This window comes from Rhinolophus sinicus, linkage group LG07 (genome assembly GCF_036562045.2).
Source record: "Rhinolophus sinicus isolate RSC01 linkage group LG07, ASM3656204v1, whole genome shotgun sequence".
Classification (NCBI taxonomy): Eukaryota; Metazoa; Chordata; class Mammalia; order Chiroptera; family Rhinolophidae; genus Rhinolophus; species Rhinolophus sinicus.
Genome location: NC_133757.1, coordinates 81,815,777 through 81,835,264, shown reverse-complemented (window position 1 = coordinate 81,835,264; position 19,488 = coordinate 81,815,777). Strand labels below are relative to the sequence as shown.

Sequence of the window (19,488 nt, the reverse complement as noted above, 5' to 3'; positions counted from 1 at the left end):
AGCCCTGCACCCCCTCGCCGGCGCCCCGCGACCGCCAACCCCGCGTCCTCGGTCTCTGGGGAGGCCGCCCTACTTCCGCCTCGTAGCTCGCGGGCGGCGGCACCGGAGCGAGGCCACTGGACTTGCCGGGCCCGCCGCACTGAAACTACAACTCCCGGCAGGCAGTACGCAAGCGCGCATGCGCGCTGCAGGGCGCTGGAGGGTACCTCGGGTACGGGAAAGAGGCGGAGCGTGCGCAGGTGTGAGCGCAACGCTGGCATTGCGCATGCGCGCGGTTGGGTGTCGCAGTGAGCGGGAAAGAGGCGGACAGAGCTCGAGCAGGTGTGAGGGCTGCGGAGGCGGTGTCGGGTTTATTGCGTTCTGCCGCCACCTACGAGCTGCAGCCTCACCTGGTGGTCCGAGTCTGGGCAGTCCTCACGTTTCGGTGGTGGGGTCGCGTTAGTGTGGACCTGGTCACCGGAAGCCAGACCGCAGCGCTCGGACCTCTGGCCTTCCTAGCCCCTCAGCTTCAGACCCTGGGGCGGCCCAGCCTCCATGAGGGGCCAACTTGTTTTTTATTTTCTCCAAAATATTTCACGCAGATAATTTAACCGAATTATTCCCTAACAGCTCCAGGCAGACCTGCCTAGTTCCTGATAAGGACAAGCGGACTTCAAGAACTTCTCTGGCCCAGGTCGGTTTGGGCTTTTCCCACCACCAAGGCTGGAAGGAATTGCTCTGAGGTGGCTCCTTTCCTTTCAAGGTCCTCCGGCATCCCCCGAAGGAACCCCTGACTTTTTGAAGCACTCCAGGTGGCCCCTCTAAAGTCCCCAGATGACCCTGAAGCGCCCCCATTGTTCCCTCAAAAGTCCTCGGATGTCCCTGGAAGGATCCCAAAAAAACCCAGCCTGGAGGGAGGAGCTTCACACAGGCTGCCCCAACTTAGGGGCTAGAGCCAGGGTCTCGAATGGTTCCCACGGAAGACACTCCTGCTCCACTCCTGCCTATGCACTCTCAGATCCTGGGCAGAAGATGGGCAATTCCCTTTTTACTATCAGCAGCATGGAGGAGGTTTGAGTTCTTACCCAGCCACGGCCCAAGGTCGCTATGATTCCCACCCTGTATCCTCTTGGGGCCCGACTGACCCTCAGGCAGCCAGACGGGTTGAAGTGGGGCTGGGGTTTTCTCCCCTCAGCCAATATCACTAGGGTCCATACCCAGAGAAAGGGACTTCTTGTAATGATGGTATTTTGCTCCTTTTCAGATTTCTCAAGGGAGGGATAAAATGAGTAAGAGGAAGAAGCTTCGGACCTCAGGTATTTGGATGTTCAAGTTGATCTCTTTATTGTTGCTTCTGCTCTTAGGAGGAATTTGGGCTTATTTATTGTAGAAATGCTAACATGACCACACCAGGCTCCTTTAAAACATGATTTAATACCCGCTAGTAAGAAAACTATAAATTATGGAGAAGTGCATAGAGTAGAAAGTGCAAGCTTTGTGGAGCTTTCTCCAGCCTCTGGTGGGGTCCCACACAGCCGAGGGAATGCCCTCAGGCTTCGTGGTGGGGTGTAGCCCCCATGCAGGCCCACTCTCAGAGGCCACCCCTGAACGGAGCTTGACATGCTGCAAGGCCATCTGGTGTGTGGCTAAGTGCTTCATTCTGGAACCAAAAACCTGGTTCCTCCCAGCTCTGCTGCTCACTGTGTGACGGCAGATGACTTACTCTGTGCCTGCTTTCCCCCTTCTGTAAATGGGATAATAAGAGCACCTCCTGGTGGTTCTCCACCTGGTGGGGGGAGGAATTTGCCCTCCAGAGGATATTTGGCAATGTCTAGAGACTTTTTGGTTTTCACAGTGAGTGTGTGTGTGTAGGGGCGGTGGTATTGGCATTTAGTGGGTCTAGGCCAGGAATCTGCTCAAAATCATAGCATGCACAGGACAGCCCCCACAACCCAGAATGATCCAACCCCAAATGTCAGTAGTGTCCCAGATATCGGTAGTGCCAAGGTTGAGAACCGCGTCCCGGAGCTCACATGTGGATCAGTATTTGTAACGCACTGAGAAGAGACTCTACGTAGTCACAAATATATGCTGCTGTTATGATTATCCTTCCAGACTTAAAAAACAAACAAATAACTTTTCATTTTGAAACAATTTTGGGCTTACAGAAAGTTGCAAAACTAGTTCAGAGGCCTGTGTCCCCTTTGCCCAGCTTCCCCCAATGGTAACGTCCATCATTGCCACAGGATGAGGACCAATCATACAGTACAGTATGAAAAAACAGGATGAACTTAGGTACACTGCTTCTTCCGAACTTTTTCTGCATATACACAAATGTAGTGTTTTTTGTTGGAAAATAGAATCATCACATGACACGCAGCTTCCATCTTTCACTTCATGGTGTATTGAGACCATCTCTGTCCATATACATACAGAATTTCCTCGTTCGTAAAGAAAAACACCCAATATTGCATAGTATAGCTCCATTACCCTGTCTATTGTCTAAGGTTACTCAAACATCTTAAAAGTTTATAAATTATTTATTTACTTAGTGCTTAATGAACTTAAGGAGTAGCCCTCATTTTTCCCCCAAAACGTGGGACTGAAAAGAAATTATCAACAGATTGAAAATATTTAGTGCAAAGATGAGCAACAGGCTGCTTGGAGACACAGGAATTTATCTGACCTTGGAGGGGGAAGCTGGGGACAGCCAGGCCCACCCACAGCAAGTCATTTGGGGCCTCTCTTGGCAATGGACTCCCCAGCTCAGTAGACCCCTGGGCTGGCCCAGAACAGCTGTTTCTGTGTGTCCTGGATGGAGTGGAGAGAGGGGAATACGATTCTGGCAGGTGGTGAAAGAAGCCCTTTCCCTCCCGATGTCTTTGGCCTTTGGTGTTGAACACAAGGTTCTGCCTTAGTTTTTCTTAAATTAGTCCTGTGGGGACAGATCACAGGAAGGAAATGGGAGGCTCTTCGCTTCTGTTGATATTTTTGCTTTTTATTTGGTACAAACGTCCATTAGCAAAGCAAGCTAGTGTTTGGGCATCTTAAGAAACCAAATAAACGAAGCTGCCATATTTTATCTTTTCTGGCAGACCACAAGGTGGGAATGTGTTTGTGTAAGAAACTCAATAGAGCCTTACGCTGCGTGCAGTGCTGGGGTGGGCACCTGAGGGAAGGGTGGGAGGCAGGTTGAGGATAAGAGCAAAGGGTGCAGCAGACTTAGTTCCTGCCCTTGACACCCTCAAGGTCTAGTGAAGGGAAAAAGAAAAATACTTCTCACGGAGAGAGCTAATTAAACACACAGCAGTGAGTTAAAGTTCTGAATGGGTACACATGAACCATAACTGACAGAATTAGAAGAAATTACAGGAAAGTCGCTGTGGTCTCATGGAACACAAACAGCTGAATAAATGCTGGGGAGGACCCTCAGCATTGGTGGTGTTGGGAGGAAAGGGAGGGTGCTTATACAATGGGTTTCTTTCAAGGTGTATAAGGAACTCCAGGAAGATCAGACTTGGCTCTCGCTTGTCTTTTGTCCTCACTGCCTCGTCAGCAGCTTGGTACACAATAGCTGCTCAACAAATGCTGACGTACACTTAAGTGCTCAGTGGATATCTGAATCCATCCATTCTGGATTCCTTGGGCTGCATATGCCTCAGCTTTATCATCTGTAAGATGGGCATAACAGCAGGACCCTACCTCGAAGTTTTATCATAACACACTCAAGTTCTTAGGACAGTGTCTGGCATGGAAATCACAAGTCAACCCTTATTATTTGTTCATTGAATAAATGATTCTGTTGGGGCCAGATCTGGAGAGGTCTCACAAGCCAGCCACTATTGGCAATTTCTATGTAAGGGAGTTTCCTATGTCCAACAAATAGATGTTAATAAGCACCTTTAGGCTCTAAATTGCTCTTAGTGACGGGGAAGGTATTGCACAGATACAAGGGACCAAGTGGCATCTGAGACTTCACTTCCTTAGCACTTAATGACACTGGGCCCTAGTTTTCCCAGGATGTATATTCTTTAGGTGTTGTGGAAAACTAGAGTGGTTGGTACATAATTAAGTTGTATCTGTGTTTCCCGGGAAGTGATCTACACGTGTTTATTCAGCCATCTATCAAGTATTTATTGAGCTCTGACAGTGTACTAGATGCTCTTCTAGGCACTTGAGACCCAGCAGAGAGTGAGATAGATGGATGAGGCCCGTCCTTGTGTGCAGCAGGCTGTAGTGGGGGAGACAAATGACCCAGTACATCGACAATTGCGGAAAAGCCATGAAGTGAATAAAATAGCATGGGTTTGAAAGGGGATGCTCTATAGAGAAGTCAGGGAATGGCCCCTCTGCAGGGATGTTTGAGCTAAGACCCGAAAAAATCAGTACACACCTCTCACCACTTCCCCAGAGAGATAGTAGGCTGGGCCAGGTGGTCTCGTGGTTTGACGCCAGGCCAGGCCATCTCAGGATTCGGACTCAGTATTGACCATTCCATAGATAAAAAGCCTTTGAATTCCATAGGCAGATAAATGATAGAACCTGGACGGGATTCCATCCCATCTCTCGCTCTCCAGGCAAGCGTCAGAACAGGGGTTTGCTGTCCTTGGAATAAACCTGCTCGCATTGCAGCAGTGCCCCTGCGGCTTTGGTTGTCTGCATGCTCTTGGCGTCCCCTACCCCTGTTTCTTCCTTTGTCTCTAAACCAGGAGAAGGAATCCATCCTCTGAAACCCCCAAAGAACCCAAGGCTCAGAGACTCTCATGGGATCCCCCAGAGTTCTGAGTTGGGCCCTTTGCGTCACCCTGAAGAGTCAGAAGGCAAGTCAGGACCTGCTCCTTCTGTAGAGCAGCGTGGGGAGGAACCAGGACAAGCGGCCTCCAGGTAGGTGGCTCAGAACATTCCAGCAAACCTCCCCATTGACAGTGGGCACAGCACAGCAGCCCAGTGAACAGGATGCAAAAGGGAGGGGACCAACATGACCCATCCAATGCCATGCCTCCCCCCCAGGGACTCGGAGTCTTTGGATTGTGCTTCTCAAAGCTTTCCTCCTGGGACTCTCTATCAAGAAAGGTCAATATGTTAGTCACAGGCAAGGAAAACCTTGAGTTTGTCAAGGTCACTTAGTTACAGAATGCAGCTTGTCCTGTCTGTGGGTCAAATCCATATTTATCTTACATTCCTTCTTGATCAAGAAGGTACTGAAGGAGTAGGTCTGTGAAATAATAACCCATAAAAGAGAATCAATATGTGGTAAGCAGCGTGCTAATAACAAACATCTTACACAGACCAGCTCATGCAGTCTCGCCACTGTGAAATAGGTTTTTATACCCATTTGAAAGATGAGGACTCTGAGGCTTCGAGAGAGCAAATGACTTGCCCAAGGCCACTGAGCTGGTTAAGGCAAGCTGCGGTTCTAGCTGTGTCTTGCTCCTGTGCTCTTAACCACTATGGTTTCCAAGTTCCCCTACCCTTTTTTTTTTCAGGAATGAATGTAATTAGCAGGTGGGGAAAAAAAAGGAACTGGAGAATAGTTTAGTCTGTTCACAGGGTTAAACCACCTGTAACTACAGCAGAGTAGAAAGGGATATTGTGAGTTAGGAGAAGGGGGGGTTCCTGCTCCCCGAAGCCTTCAGAGACAACGTCGTGGATTGGACTGCCAAAGTTTTTGAGTGAAAAATGTGTCTGACAACCGTTTTCAGTGGGTGCGGGGATGTGTCTGATCTCAGGTCCTGGCGGTCTTAGCACTTCAGGCAGCCCTGCTCTGTGTGTGATGTGAAGAGAGGGGCCACGTGTCACACCTAAGCCATTTTCCCAGACATGACAATGCCACTCTGCTCCTCACTCCTGGACAGCCCAGCAGGACTGATGGGGTTACAGCCACTCTCCAACCTGCCACCTGTGTCCTTAGGAATAGTCAGAAGCCACAGAAGTAGGTTCCCACCATTTTGTTTTTGTTTTTTTAAAATGTTTTATTAAGAAATACCCTGTGGGGCCGGCCCAGTGGCTCCACGCTCCTAACTCCAAAGACTGCTGCTTCGATTCCCGCATGGGCCAGTGGGCTCTCAACCACAAGGTTGCCTGTTCAACTCCTCAAGTCCCGCAAGGGATGGTGGGCTCTGCCCCCTGCAACTAAGATTGAACGCGGCACCTTGAGCTGAGCTGCCACTGAGCTCCCAGATGGCTCAGTTGGTTGGAGCGTGTTCTCTCAACCACAAGGTTGCCGGTTCGACTCCTGCAAGGGATGGTGGGCTGCGCCCCTTGCAACTAGCAGTGGCAACTGGACCTGGAGCTGAGCTGTGCCCTCCACAACTAAGACTGAAAGGACAACAACTTGACTTGGAAAAAAGTTCTAGAAGTACACACTGTTCCCCTTCCCCAATAAAATCTTTAAAAAAAAAGAAAAGAAAAGAAATACCCTATGCGTAGACTATAATAGAAAAAGATCATAAAGCAGAGAAGCTTAACACATTTATGTTGAGAAATGAAATCTTGCCAGCACCCAGAAGCCACTCGAACAACCCATCCCAAATAAAATTTTCTAACAGACTCTTGCTAGCAGTATATAGACTTATTCTGTCTCCGTAACCTCTCCTGGCACAATTCAAGCCTACGCATTAGCATATATTCATGTTTTATCCTGTTCTACTTCCAGAGTTGAAATCATAAAATTTTGGTTCCAGATTTTGGTCTTTATTTATTTATTTTTTTACAATATACACGTCCACACTTATTTAAATATAATCATAACCTCACCAGTGTTTTTTTAAAGATTTAAATTGTAAGAGCAGTTTTAGGCTTACAATAAAGTAGAAGATACAGAAATTTCCCACATACTTTTTTGTCCTCACACATACATAGCCTCCCCATTATCACTCAACCAGGTACTTTTTTTTTTTTTTTTAACCAAAGATCAACCTATATTGACACATCGTAATCACCCAAATTCCATAGTTTACCTTAGCGTTCACACTTGGTTTTGTGTATCCTGTGGGTTTGGACAAATGTATAATGATACGTATCCATCACTATTGTCTCATGCAGAGTATTTTCGCTGCCCTAAAAATCGTAGCCTATTCATCTCTCCCCCTGCCCCTGGCCACCACTGATCTTTTTACTGTCTCCATAGTTTGCCTTTTCCAGAATGTCATATAGTTGGAATCATATAGTACGTGGCCTTTTCAGATTGACTTCTTTTAGTAATACACATTTAAGTTTCCTCCATGTCTTTTCATGGCTTGATAGCTCATTTCTTTTTAGCATTGAATAATATTCCATTGTCTGGATATACCATGGTGTATTATCCACTGACCCACTAAAGGCCATCTCAGTTGCTTCCACCTTTTGGTAATTATGAATACACCCGTTTTTTAAGACACTGTTTCGCATATCTGCAACTTCCCTTCCTTAGAATTTGCAGAGTTGGGGGCTGCAGTGCCAGTCCAAGGGAGAATTCTTGTTCTTACTTCAGGAGCCAATGGGATTATAAGGGTAAAGTGCTGCCAGCGCACGAAGCTTGGATTCTAGACTTGGGACTCCACACCCTTCTTGGAGTCAGATGTTCCCCAGGGCACTGCTCCCGTCCTCCATCCCACCCTCTCTCATCAGGTGCTCCAGGGCCTTCTTTCCAGGAGGTTCTGAGCACTACTTTGCCTTTGGACTTCCTTGTCTGTCCCACTGTGCACATTGACAACATTGGAGAACTCCAGAACTTCCTGTTTTGTTTTTCTCCATCCAGTTCCCCGGATAAGGAAACAGGCGCTTCCTCCATGCTCCTTGGACAACCAGAAAGGGAGTCAATTTCCTTTCCTTCTTCCCAGGTGAGCCTGTTTTGTAGCCTTGCCGATGTGCAAACGACACTGCCCCCTTGAGCTGCAGGTCCTGCCTCCATTCACCCTCGGAGCCAACAAGGGCTGGTGAGAGTGTGCCCTGGAGATGGAGGGCAAAGGCCATGTTTGCAGCTGTAGGAAAGAAACTGGTTTTGGTGTTTTGTTTCTTTCAAGTCTTCATTCCTCCTTATCTTTATTGCTGCTTTGTTCTTGTATCTGGTTCACAGAACTCAGTTGGGAGGTTTGTCCCCCAGTTTGCAAAACCCAGGAAGACAGTGACAAGACAAGCAGCTACGAGAGAAGAGGACCTTGGAAGTGGGGCCTTTAGCCTGGTAAGACCCTAAAACCGGCAGGCTGAGCCCCATGAATGTGCAGCCCCTTGGCTCAGCCGTGGCAGCGGAGTTTGACTTTGGCAATGGCCAGATCTGTACCTCTCCACACCCCCTTTGTGAGTGGCTCGCACTACGGATGTCTCTGTACTGCAGGTGCTGTGCAGGCAGCTCACAGGCCCACGAGAGCTGCTCGGGACAGCTGTGCCTGCCCCGAAGCGCTCAAGTCCGGCACCCTCTGCCCACATGGCGTGAGAGTTAGTAAAACTCAGACAGGAAGCCCGTGTTCTGTCCTTGAACCCCTTTGGCTTCTCAGAAGCTTTTTTGTGAGTTGGGTTTGGGGGGAGTCTTACAGTGTTCTCTCTTGTCCTTGCCACCATCAGCTCTGGGGGTGACAATATCTGGCAAAACACACCCCTTAAAACGGGAGTGGGGGTGTGCCCAGCAGCTGTGTTTATAATCGCCCCCAACTGGGAATACCTTCAATATCTTTCAACAGCTGGAGAATGGTTGAACAAATCACGGTCTATCCAAACCATGAACACAACCCAGTAATAAAAAAGGAACAAACTAGTGGCACACACAACTACCTGGGTGGATCTCCAGGACGTTAGAGGGAGTAGGAAAGGCCAATCCCAAAGGTTTATATGCTGTAGGGTTCCATTTACAGCACATTATTGACATGACAAAATCAGACATGTTGGGTAGACACATGGTGGCCAGGGTTGGAGACGGGATGGCTGACGTGGGATAGAGGCGAGTGTGGGTACAAATGGCAATGCCAGGAATCTTTGTGTTGGCATCTTTTCAGTATCTTAACTGTGTTGGTGGAGCCACAGCCTCCACGAGTGTGAGAACCATATAGAACTTAATACACATACGAATGGGAGAGCCGAATAAAGTCGGGAACCTTAGTGATGTCAACATGCCTGTGATACGGTAGTTTTGTTATGTAAGATGTTACCACTGGGGCAAACTGGGTAAGGAGCAAAAGGGATCTTTTCACATTTTTCACAAATGCACATGAATGTACAATGATTTCACAAAAAGTTTAATTTTTTAAAAAAGGGAGTGATCGTTTTACTGTCAGTCAGGAAAAGCAGCATATCACTTGGCAGACAGGTTGCCAGTGGCTTCACTGAAGCCGTATGGACACGCTGTGACCTTCAGTGGTCTGACATTTGCACTGCAGACCCTGACCCTCTCCTAGAAAAGTGGCCCTGATCAGTGCAGGGAGGTAACTGTGGGGGAGGGTCCCCCAGCGCTAAAACTACAAAAGCAAGAGGGGAGCAGCTGCTGTCAGTAGGTACCTAGAGTTGCAAACCTTAGTACCTAGGTATGGAATTTATCCGCAGTCCAGTTTGAAGGGAGAGCTGATGGCACATGTGTGAGAAGAAGGGGGACGTTGGGTTGACTCTCTTGTTTAGGGCCTGAATAGATTGAAGAATGGAGTTGCTGTTAGTGGAGACAGGGAGATTCTCAGGGGGTGCTCAGGAGCTCGTGTGGTTGTGTCACATTGGGGATGACCAGACAAAGCCAGGTGGAATTGTCAGATACGTGCATCTAGAGGTGGGAGAGCTGGGCTGCAGTGACTCTGCAGGTTTAGGCCTGAGCACGTGGAGGATCAAGCTGCCATCTAGCCCGGGATGATACTCTGTGTCCCAGATAGAACCATCCTCTCTCCCTGAGCCTGCTCTGGTCATCTTCCACCTCCTTTAGGGACTTTTCACTTCTCTCTTCCTCTCTTTTAACCTTTTATCATGAAATAATTAGAGACTTATAAGAAGTTTCAAAAACAGTATAGACCCAGGTGTTCACTGATGGATGAATGAATAAACAAAATGGAATATTATTCAGCCTTAAAACGGAAGGAAATACTGATTCATGCTACAACATGGATGAACCTTGAAAACATTATTCTAAGTGAAAGAAGCCAGTCACAAAAGACCACGTATTTTATTATTCCAATTATACGAGGAACTTAGAGTAGTCAAATCATAGACAGTGTAGAATAATGGTTGCCGGGGCTGGGAGGGGCAGAGCAGGGAGTTAGTGCTTAATGGGAACAGAACTTCAATTGTACAAGACGAAAGAGCTCTGGAGATGGATGGTGGTGATGGCTGCACAGCAGTGAGAACATGCTTAATGCCACTGAGTTGTCCACTCAAAAATGGTTCAAATGGTGAATCTTATGTTGTGTGTATTATACCGCAGTTTAAAAACAAAACAGCATAGGGAGGTCCCTGGGTTTCCTCCTCTGGCTTCCCCTCGTGGTAACGTCTTTCGTAACGATAGTCCATCGCCAGCACCAGGCAGCTGACACTGGTATGGTCCACAGGCCCCCTTGATTTTTGTATCCCTGACCTCCACGTGCCTGGTCCTGCTGGGGAGGAGGAGCTGGTGGAAGGAAGGATTCCTGTGCTTCCAGTTCTCCCTTCAGCCCCTGGCACAAAGCTCTGTCCCATACTGGTACAGTAGTTCCTCCTTACCCACGGTTTTTCTTTCCAAGGTTTCTGTTACCTATGGTCAACTGTAGTCTGAAAATATTAAACGGAAAATTCCAGAAATAAACAATTCAGAAATTTTAAATCGCACATCGTTCTAAATAGCGTGATGAAATTTCACACTGTCCTGCCTGGAATGTGAATCCTCTCTTTGCCCAGTGTCTCCACGCGGTACATGCTCGCTGTCCGGGAGCCACTTAGTAGCCGTCTTCATTGTCAGATTGACCGTCACAGCCTCGTAATGCTTGTGTTCAGGTCACCTTTATTTTACTTAATAGTGGCCTCAAAGCCATGCATATAACTTCATTACAGTATATTATAATTCAATTTTTATTGTTAATCTCTTACTATGCCTAATTTAAGGCATTCCCCTATGTGTAGGGGAATGAAACATAGTACAGTGGTACCTCGGTTTTTGAATGTCTCTGTTGACGAACATTTCGGTTTATGAATGCTGTATATTGTATGGATCTATGGTGTCATTAGATAGTAAAATTCATGCCAAATTTGCAGTTTTAGGGGTTGATTTTAAAGGTCTGGAACGATTAATCCATTTTGCATTTACTTTCTATGGGGAAACCTTGCCTCGGTCTTTGAACATTTCAGAATTCCAACAGTCTTCCGGAACGGATTACGTTCGAAAACCAGGTACCACTGTATATATAGGGTTTGGCACTATCCACAGTTTCTGGCATTCACTGGGGCTCTGGGAATGTGTCCCCCGTGGGTAAGGGTGGACTACTATACTGATCCCTTCGGTCGTCTGCACAGCATCTGAGACTTTGTACAGGGGCAGTAACAAATAGAAAAATCTTTAGAGCAGTTGATTGTTGAAGGCCCAAGGCTGAGTCTTCCTCTCTCCACAGGAAACACTGCCAGAGCCCAGTGTGCAGCCGGCAGGAAGCCAGTCTTGGGAGGAGTCCCCAGGTCTCACTGTCTGGGAGGCCAGGGAGCCGGGAGACCAGACCCAGGCAGGTGGCACCTGCTCTGAGCACGACGTCCACAACCCTGTAACACTTGTGTCCAGCAGGGCAGAGTCTCAGCCTGAGGTCTCCAATGACGCCTCTCTAGCACGGGGGACAGTGGCCTTGGCCTCAGAGAGGGCCAGCCAGCACCACCTGTTGGAGCAAGGAACCAACTTGCCAGACTGTGGAAGCACAGAGAGGGGTGGGGTTCCCGGTGCTTGTGGCCAGAAAGGGCTTCAACCGAGCAGTGATGCTGAAGAGAAGGAGCCAGACCAAGGAGCCCCACAGGAGGAAGGTGGCCAAGGAGGAGCAGGTGCTGACCAGGACGAAGGAGACAGCGTCCTGGCCACTTGGGATCCAGAGCCCCGATCTGTGGCCCAGGGCCCCCCTGACCTCATGCAGACACTCAGCAGGGCTGGCTGCGCAGCAGAAGGGAGCTGTAGCAGCCCAGAACACTCCTCCCTTATGACCATTGTCCTCACAGACATGAGCACAGACACCAGCAAGCCAAAACAGAGGGCTCTGGGGATGGCTGGGCCCAGGGGGCAGGCGAACGCCAGGACACCTGCCTCTCTCAGTGGGGAGGCCCCTGCTGGAGGCCATCGCGGGGCACTGCTCAGAGGCGTGCCTCTCGCTGGGGAGACCTTAGGCATAGGGGAGGCAGCGGGGGAAGCTAAGCCCGCTAGTGATGTCCCAGGGGGCCCTGCTCTGGCTCATGGAATTCGAGAGCCCACAACAGGCGCTGGAGGTGTCAGCCCTGTAGCCTCCGAAATGGGCCCAAGTGTTGCTCAGACACAGGTGCCGGGCCCGGATCAAGAAGGGCTGGGAGGTTTGTGTGCACTGCCTTTGCCATCGCAGCCCTCAGGTGAAAAGGCAGCTGAGTTAGGTAGCCAGAGCCAGGAACAAGACCTTGGGGGGCTCAGTCTATCCCTTGGAGCATCTGCTCTGCCAGTGCACAGAGAAGCAGTGGATGGCCCTCCCCTGGATGCCAAGGCCTCCCAGGACAGCCCAGACGCTCTTGAAGGCCCGGTAGGCCAGCCTAACAGGCCTGACTCTGAAGATCAGGCCGCTGGGGGGGTGTCCCCAGCCATGGAGCTCGACTTCCTGCCAGACAGCCAAATACAGGATGCCCTGGAAGCTCCCGACTTTGAAACCCCACTTGAGCAGGTAAGAGCTTCTCCAAGTTACAGCCAGACCATGCCAGGGCCGGCGCCGGGGGCCACAAGCCCTCTCCCAGACTGTCCAGTAGTGGGGGGAAGATGGAGTGTGTGGCAGTCTTACACAGCACGTGAGTCTAGGCGTCCCAAGTCTTGCAGCTTCCATGGGTGTGGAGGCCGTGATTTTCCGGAAAGGAAAGACCTGCCTGTCCATGAGGGGCCTGTCCCAAACATACACATGGAATTTTGTTTTTCTGCTGGAATTTGTAGGGACTTTGCTTACTTCTGGGATCTGCCTGCCTGACGGGTGGTGGGAAAGCTGCCTAATGAGCCTCTGCCGGCTGAGGCATTGACCTGTCAGGGCTGGTGGCAGCCTTGCATCGGCCCCGCTCCCGGGGGAGGCGCCACATCCCTGGCTGGTGGCACACCTGAGCCTGGGCTAAGTGCTGGCAGGGGTCCCCTGGGAGGTAGGCGGTTCTCTTTCCACACACTGGGTTCGGCAGAGAGGCTGAAGAAGGTTGGGCACCTGCCTACAGTGACACAGCCGAAGGGGAGGAGGCTGGGTCTGCGTCCAGGTCTGCCTGATTCTACGACTGCGCCTCAGCCGTCCTGTCCTGGAATGTGGTCCCCGACTCCCTTTACCATTGTTGGCCCCCATTTCTTCAGCCATCCCTGTTGAGATGATTTTTTAAAAGTTCATTCAATGCATGCTTATGGAGAGCCTGCTCTGTGCCAGGCGTGAGCACATCAGGTGTGGTCCCTGCCCCTGTGAGGTTTTCCATGCCACTGTTCCTGCCTGCCTCTCCCAGAGGAAGCATTTAGGTAGCACTTATATCCTACCATTTTGGCACTTCAGAGTCTTCATGCAACACAGCCCCAAAAGACAAGCACAGGAGTTCATCTGGTGCCCAGTTGAAGAAAGCCATCTGTTCTGAGCGTGGAGGGGAATGTGGCTGGGTTGAGCGAACGTGGGTGTACTCTGCACCGCCCTCCTGTTTTTGGCCCTTCACAATGTTCGCCTATGAGGTGATTGCAGACCTGGCCTACCCTGCCACGTGTGGGCTGTGGCTCTTCATGCCACCAGTTTCGTGATCACCAGACAAGCAAGATCATGGAAAGTAGGTCACAGTGCAGTTTAGGCCTAGAGTTTGAACACCGTCCCCTGGATAGGTAGGCGTTCAGGTGCTGGCAACAGCTGACATTGGAGAACTGGAGCCTTGTTTCTTGAAAAATGCAAACCCTTCACTTGGAAATAAATGCCGCCTATGTTACCCCCAGTCTCTGGTCTTTGGGGCAGTGGCTAAGGGAGAAGGCTGGTGAAGCAGTTGAGACATTTGGTGGCATCCAGCAGGCAAAGGAGTGAGCCGTTTCCGGACAGGTTGCCAGACAGGCTGCCAGCGACTGTGTGCTTGGAAAACAGTCCGCAGTGTGGGGTCCCTGGACAGACAGCCAGTGGTCAGACCTGACAGGCCCCCAGAGGAGTAGGCACTGCCTTGACCAGGCGGCCGATGCCCGGGCATGTTTGATTTCAACATTGGGCGTTCCCGAACAAGTCAGGGCAACCAGGCTCAAGCAGGTTCCCATGGGAAGGTTCTGGATGGTACTTGGCAGGAAGGCCATGTGGTCAGGGACTCTTGGGAACAGAGCGCAGATGGATGGAGAGCAGCAGTGCTACCTCCCACCAACGGGCCCTCCACCTCACCAGCCGCAGCCGTGAGCACCACTTCGGAGGAGGCCCCTCGGAGACTCAGGTTCCACAGCAGTGACAGACAGGTTTCAAACCCAGGTCCCCTCATGGGAAAGTGCGGTGTTTTCATCTCATAACAACTCCCTTGGGGTGTGACACTCACCCTGAGCCAGTAGAGCCTCTGTACGGTGCTGAAGGAGCATCATTTCAAAAGCTGATTGCGGGTCCCTCAGGCCTCCAGCAGTGGCCCTGGCATATTCAGTGTGAGGACATCTGTCATGACATTTATACAACCCTGGTGGGAGGGAGGATAGTCCTCATGGCCAGGAATAGTGGGGTGAGTTGGGTGAATATATGACATCGAATTGTGTTTTAAGTCAGAGTCACCTCCATGAAATAGCCAGATGCTAGGAGACGCTGTGTTGTCTACAGCAGGTGTCCCAACTGGCACTGCTGGCATCTAGGGCCAGGTCATTCGTTCTCTGTGGTGGGGTGGTCCTGCGCACGTAGGGCATGGAGCAGCATCCCTGGGCTCCACCCATCGGATGCCAGTAGCACCCCCTCCCCCAGTGTGACAACCAAGACATTGTGAAGTGTCTCCTGGGGGCAGAGTCATCCCCAGGTAAGAGCCGCTGGGCTACAGGTATTTCTTCATGTCTGGTCCTTTGGATTCAGAGACCCCTTTGCAAGTGCAGCTCAACCCTCCCCCCCCCCATGCCCCTCAGGGAAGAGGGGCTCCGTTTGGAAAGGATGTCCCTAGAACAGGTTCCCCACCCCAGGACTTCGGTCTCCTTAGAAGAGGCCTTGGGCAGGCTGCCCCACCTCAGCCTTTTTGCCTCTTTCAGAGATGTACGAGTATATCACCTCCATGATTGAGCTTGACATTTTCCACAAAAATTAAACCACCGTTGACATTTAGAAACTTAAGCTCCTCGGGGTTATCTGGCTCGCTCCCCTATTAATTATGAATTTTTCCCTTGCAATATATTTTCAAAATCATTTTCTGACATAAAATGCATGGCTTATCTGGCCAACCTCTTCTCCTTGACACCAGATGCCCACTTTGCTGCAGTGGCCACCACTAGGGGTCTTCTCTACCCTTCTGGACGCTATAAGACAAGAGGGAGACAGGACTGTAGCACAGTTGTCAGGAACAGAGAAGTGTGGACAGAGCCACCTCCGGACACAGACCAGTCTGTCAGAAGGTGCAGGCCCAGGGGAGGACCCCAGGGTTGCCCTGTCAGCACTTTTTCTGGGGGGAGAAGGCACAAGCAGCCCCGGCTGGTAACACAGGTCTGGGTGTCACTTTTCCTCTGCAGGAGTACCCGCTTTGGTGTTGCCAGTGTGGCCAAGGGGAAGTGAGACGTCCCCTGCATGACTTTTCATTCCCTGTGCAGGGCTCGCCCAGCTAGACTGTTTATACCTGTGCTCTCTTTCCAGTTGTTTCCTGCAGGGAGCAGCCTGGGTCCTTGCTGGGCTAGCACCAGTCCACTCGCTGATGGAGGCCACCTTACCAAGGCCCAGCCCAGGTAGGCTGGGTGGGAGGCTCCCCAGGGATCCTTGCGTCAGTGCAAGTCCTCCCGTCGTTCCTGGGGGGGTGTAGCATGGCTTTTCTGGCACTGGAGCCCCCATGCTCTCTTTCCCCCCAGTCCTATCAGCTCCCATTCTGCTATTGAGGGTGATGAGGGAGCCCCAGCTCTCCAAACCAGTAAGGGAGCTGAGCCCTGTCTTCCCAACGGCGTGCGTCCCTTGCTCCACACAAGTGAAGAACTAGTGACCAGCCATTTGCACCCAAACCAGCCTATCTCCCCAAGAGCCCTGGGGTGGTAACCCCCTCCCAGTTCCGTGGTTTGTTTGAATGTAGTATGTACGTTTTTCTGGAGAGAGTGTTCAGCGCTTTCCCTGAATCTCCTCGGAGGGGAGGCGACCCTGACAGGGCTAAGGACCATTGGCCAAGACCATCTTGGGCGGTCCCAGTTCTGACACACAGTGGGCCCTCCAGGCTCTCCGATGTGTCCTGTCTCCTCGCTTCCTAATGGCTCTGTGCTCCTGGGCCGGCCACCAGTGCACTGCCCCTCCACCCAACCCTTGTGTGTGTGTGTGTGGGGGGGGTTCCTATCCCCTCGCCCCAGACCCTGTCACATTCCATCACCTCCTGTCCTTTCTCCCAGCCCCGCTGGGGGTGAGCACCATCCTCTCCTGTTACCTCGTACTTGAACCGGCTTCTGCAGAGGCGGCAGCTTGTCAATTATTTATGGCCAAGTTTCTGTTTCTGTCTGACAAGTGTGGAGGAGGGACTAGGGGTGCAGCCCTTAGCTGAGTTTCTCTCTTCCTCCTCTTCATCCCCCTCCTTGAGGTAGAAGGTGGAGCATTTTTGCCTCTTGCCCTTGTACTCTGTCACTAGTACCTGATGTACCACTTGTACACACACACGCACATATACACCCTGCACGGGAACCAGAGGCAGTTTAGTCAAAGGGGTCCCACTATGGTTTGAACAAAGAGGAGGGAGATTCGTGTCTCAATCTCTGATGGCTTCACTGGGCCGATGCAACCCCACATGGAATCTGGAAGCGCCCAGGGCAGGTCCTGGGGTTGGTGACCCATGATTGAGTGAGAGACACTGGAGAGCCTAAGGCCTGAGCCAGCCAGCCACCTCGGGGTGACCGAGGCAGGTGGAGCAGAACCAGAGATTCTGTAGTGACAGCCCAGGAGGTGCTGCCAGGCCTGGGGTGTGGTAGGCTTTGGGGAGAGCTGTTGGTGGGAGGCCGGGGGGCCACCCTCTGCCAGCACTCGCAGGCCGCACACATTAGACAATAGTGGGTGCTGCAGCACAGCCACCCCTCCCAGAGATGTTAACACCATCCAGTGCCAGCTCTTCCAGGAACTGCCCTGGGCACTGTGGGACAGGACAAAACATGGAGCTTTGATCTAGTGTGTTGGGTGGAGCAGGCGGGCTGAGAAAGAGACAAGCAAATTAAGTAGATGGCCCAGTGTTAGGGAGAAAAAGACTGGGGAGGGGGTTAAAATTTTAACTCAGTGATCAGGGAAATCCCATTCCTCCTACCCCCCCCCCCCCAAAGGAGACATTTGGGAAAGAACATTCCAGAGCCCTAAGAGGTGCTTAGGGGAAGGCAAGGAATTAAGTATGTCTGGAGCAGGGGAGAGGGATAAAAGGGAGGGGTGGCGTCTGGGCACTTGGCAGAGGGTGCAGTGGGCCAGTTTTCCATTTTCACACACACCCCCAGGCTACATGGGAGACAAGCTGAGGGGCAGGAGCTGGGGAACCAGGGAGCCTGTGGCAACAGTCCACCTGAGGGCAGCTGCAATGGGGAGAGGTGGCTGGATTCTGGGTGTGCTTTTGACAGAAGAGCCAACTGGGTTGGCCGGCAGAGCCTCTGCCCATGGTGGCTGAGTATCTGAAAAAGCAGGCAGCTCAAGGCCCCGCGAAAGCCCCCAGGATGGTGTTTGGCACAGCTGTGTGCTGAGGTCGGGCCTCTTGTCTTCCTTTCCTGCCAGCACCTACGAAGGCCTCAAGCCCTGTGAAGCTGCCAGGATGGAGGATGCAACAGATACTGTTCGCGGTCTCGTCATCGAGCTCTCCAACCTGAAGTAAGGGCTGGGGCGCGGATCCACAGGGAACACAGGACACACAGCAGGCAAGGGGCCCAGGGGGGTGGGGGTGGGGACCAATGGGGCAGCAAAAAGGATGCCCCCCAGGGGCCCAGGCCACCCAGCAAGGGGCTTCCCCATCCTTTGCAGAATGGTTAGGTTCTGAAGAGGGGCTGGGATGGTCACAGCCTCCTCTGTAACAGGCTGCTTCTGACTGTGCATGTGTGTCTGCATATGCCTGTGTGTGTGACGAGTGTGCATGAGCGTGTGACCAGCAGTGTGAGGTGCATCCTGCTCTGGCTCACTCAGCGCTGTTTCTGCGCAGCCGGCTGGTCATGACCACCCATCGGGACCTGGAAGCCTTCAAGCGCCTCAACTACTGGAAGGCCAAGCCTGTGGTGAAAGCCCCCCTACCCTACACATCAAAGGGGGCCGGGACTGTCCCTCATGGGGAACCATCCTGGAAGGGCTTGTAGATGCTTCTAAACAGGGAGCTGGGGACCTACCCCTCCCATGGATATGCGTATTTCCTTGGAGCCTTGGCCCCCAGAGGTGCCCGATGTTCCTGCTGAACAGCTGGCAACCGTCCCTCAGTAGACCCTGAAAAGCCTGCAATCCCTGAGGCTTCCCCTAGTATTTTGTTACCCCCAAGATGCTCCAGCGGGTCCTAGTGGGTCGTGGAAACTGCCCTTCAGCCAACCTGGAAGTCAGCTTCCCCTGGGAAACCCTGGCGGCCCCTCTGAGTCTACAGCCTCCCTCTGGAGTCTGTATGGGGAGGGAACCTGGAGGAGGCGGGCTGCAGCCCCAAAAGCAGGGCCCAGAGCCACCCAGATATTTATCTGGGTTTGCAAATTTTGGCTCCTTTAAATGTGGTTATGGCAGGTTCAGAATTTCTTTCCTGGAGGAGAAAAGGGCTCCCTTTGTTGCTTGTATGTTTGTCTTTCTCCAGATTTCCATTTTATCTCTTCTGGGAAGACCATTAAATGATTCTCTAGTGAGGCCCCAGGACCTGCTGTTTTAGGGCTTGGAGTGTTCATATCCCTTGACGTTCTGCCCACAAACCTCTCTAATCGCCTCTTTCCCCTTTTACTTCGTATCCTCCCTGAGAAGGCCAGGAGCTACTGCTGGGACACAAATCAGGGGGTCCTTGCAAGTTCCCAAGTGGGTCGGATTCCCCAGGAGCAGATGGCTGTGTGTGCCCATGGAGCTGCACACACCGTCTCTGGGTCAGTGAGACCACAAGACGTCTACCTGGAGGGTTTGCTTTCAGTGCTCAGTGGCCTCGCCTGTCCTCTGTGAGACAAGCTGCTTCGAGGCCTCAGCCTGGGAGGAGGCAGTCCTGGCGGGTCGTTACGATGCAGACATGGTATAGGGGTGGGCGCTGCACAGCTCATGCCCAGCAGGCCTGGCCATTGCCCCCGTGGCA

At 51.6% G+C, this 19,488-nt stretch overlaps 1 protein-coding gene across 2 annotated transcripts; it reads left to right on the top strand.

Moving 5' to 3' along the window:
• Window positions 1-53: 53 nt before the first annotated feature.
• On the top strand, window positions 54-19,062 carry BRME1 (break repair meiotic recombinase recruitment factor 1). Of its 2 annotated transcripts, none has more exons than XM_074338079.1 (10): window positions 54-164; window positions 610-673; window positions 1,244-1,295; window positions 4,689-4,863; window positions 7,718-7,799; window positions 8,036-8,140; window positions 11,508-12,773; window positions 15,891-15,979; window positions 17,970-18,062; window positions 18,388-18,670. In XM_074338079.1, exons 3-10 carry the CDS (start codon window positions 1,265-1,267, stop codon window positions 18,536-18,538), a joined length of 1,992 nt encoding a protein of 663 aa, XP_074194180.1. In that variant the 5' UTR covers window positions 54-164; window positions 610-673; window positions 1,244-1,264; the 3' UTR covers window positions 18,539-18,670. The 2 variants fall into 2 exon arrangements, with proteins under 2 accessions (XP_074194180.1, XP_019601693.2); XM_019746134.2 differs by lacking the exon at window positions 54-164 and adding an exon at window positions 223-321 and having other exon boundaries at window positions 18,388-19,062.
• Window positions 19,063-19,488: the final 426 nt, after the last annotated feature.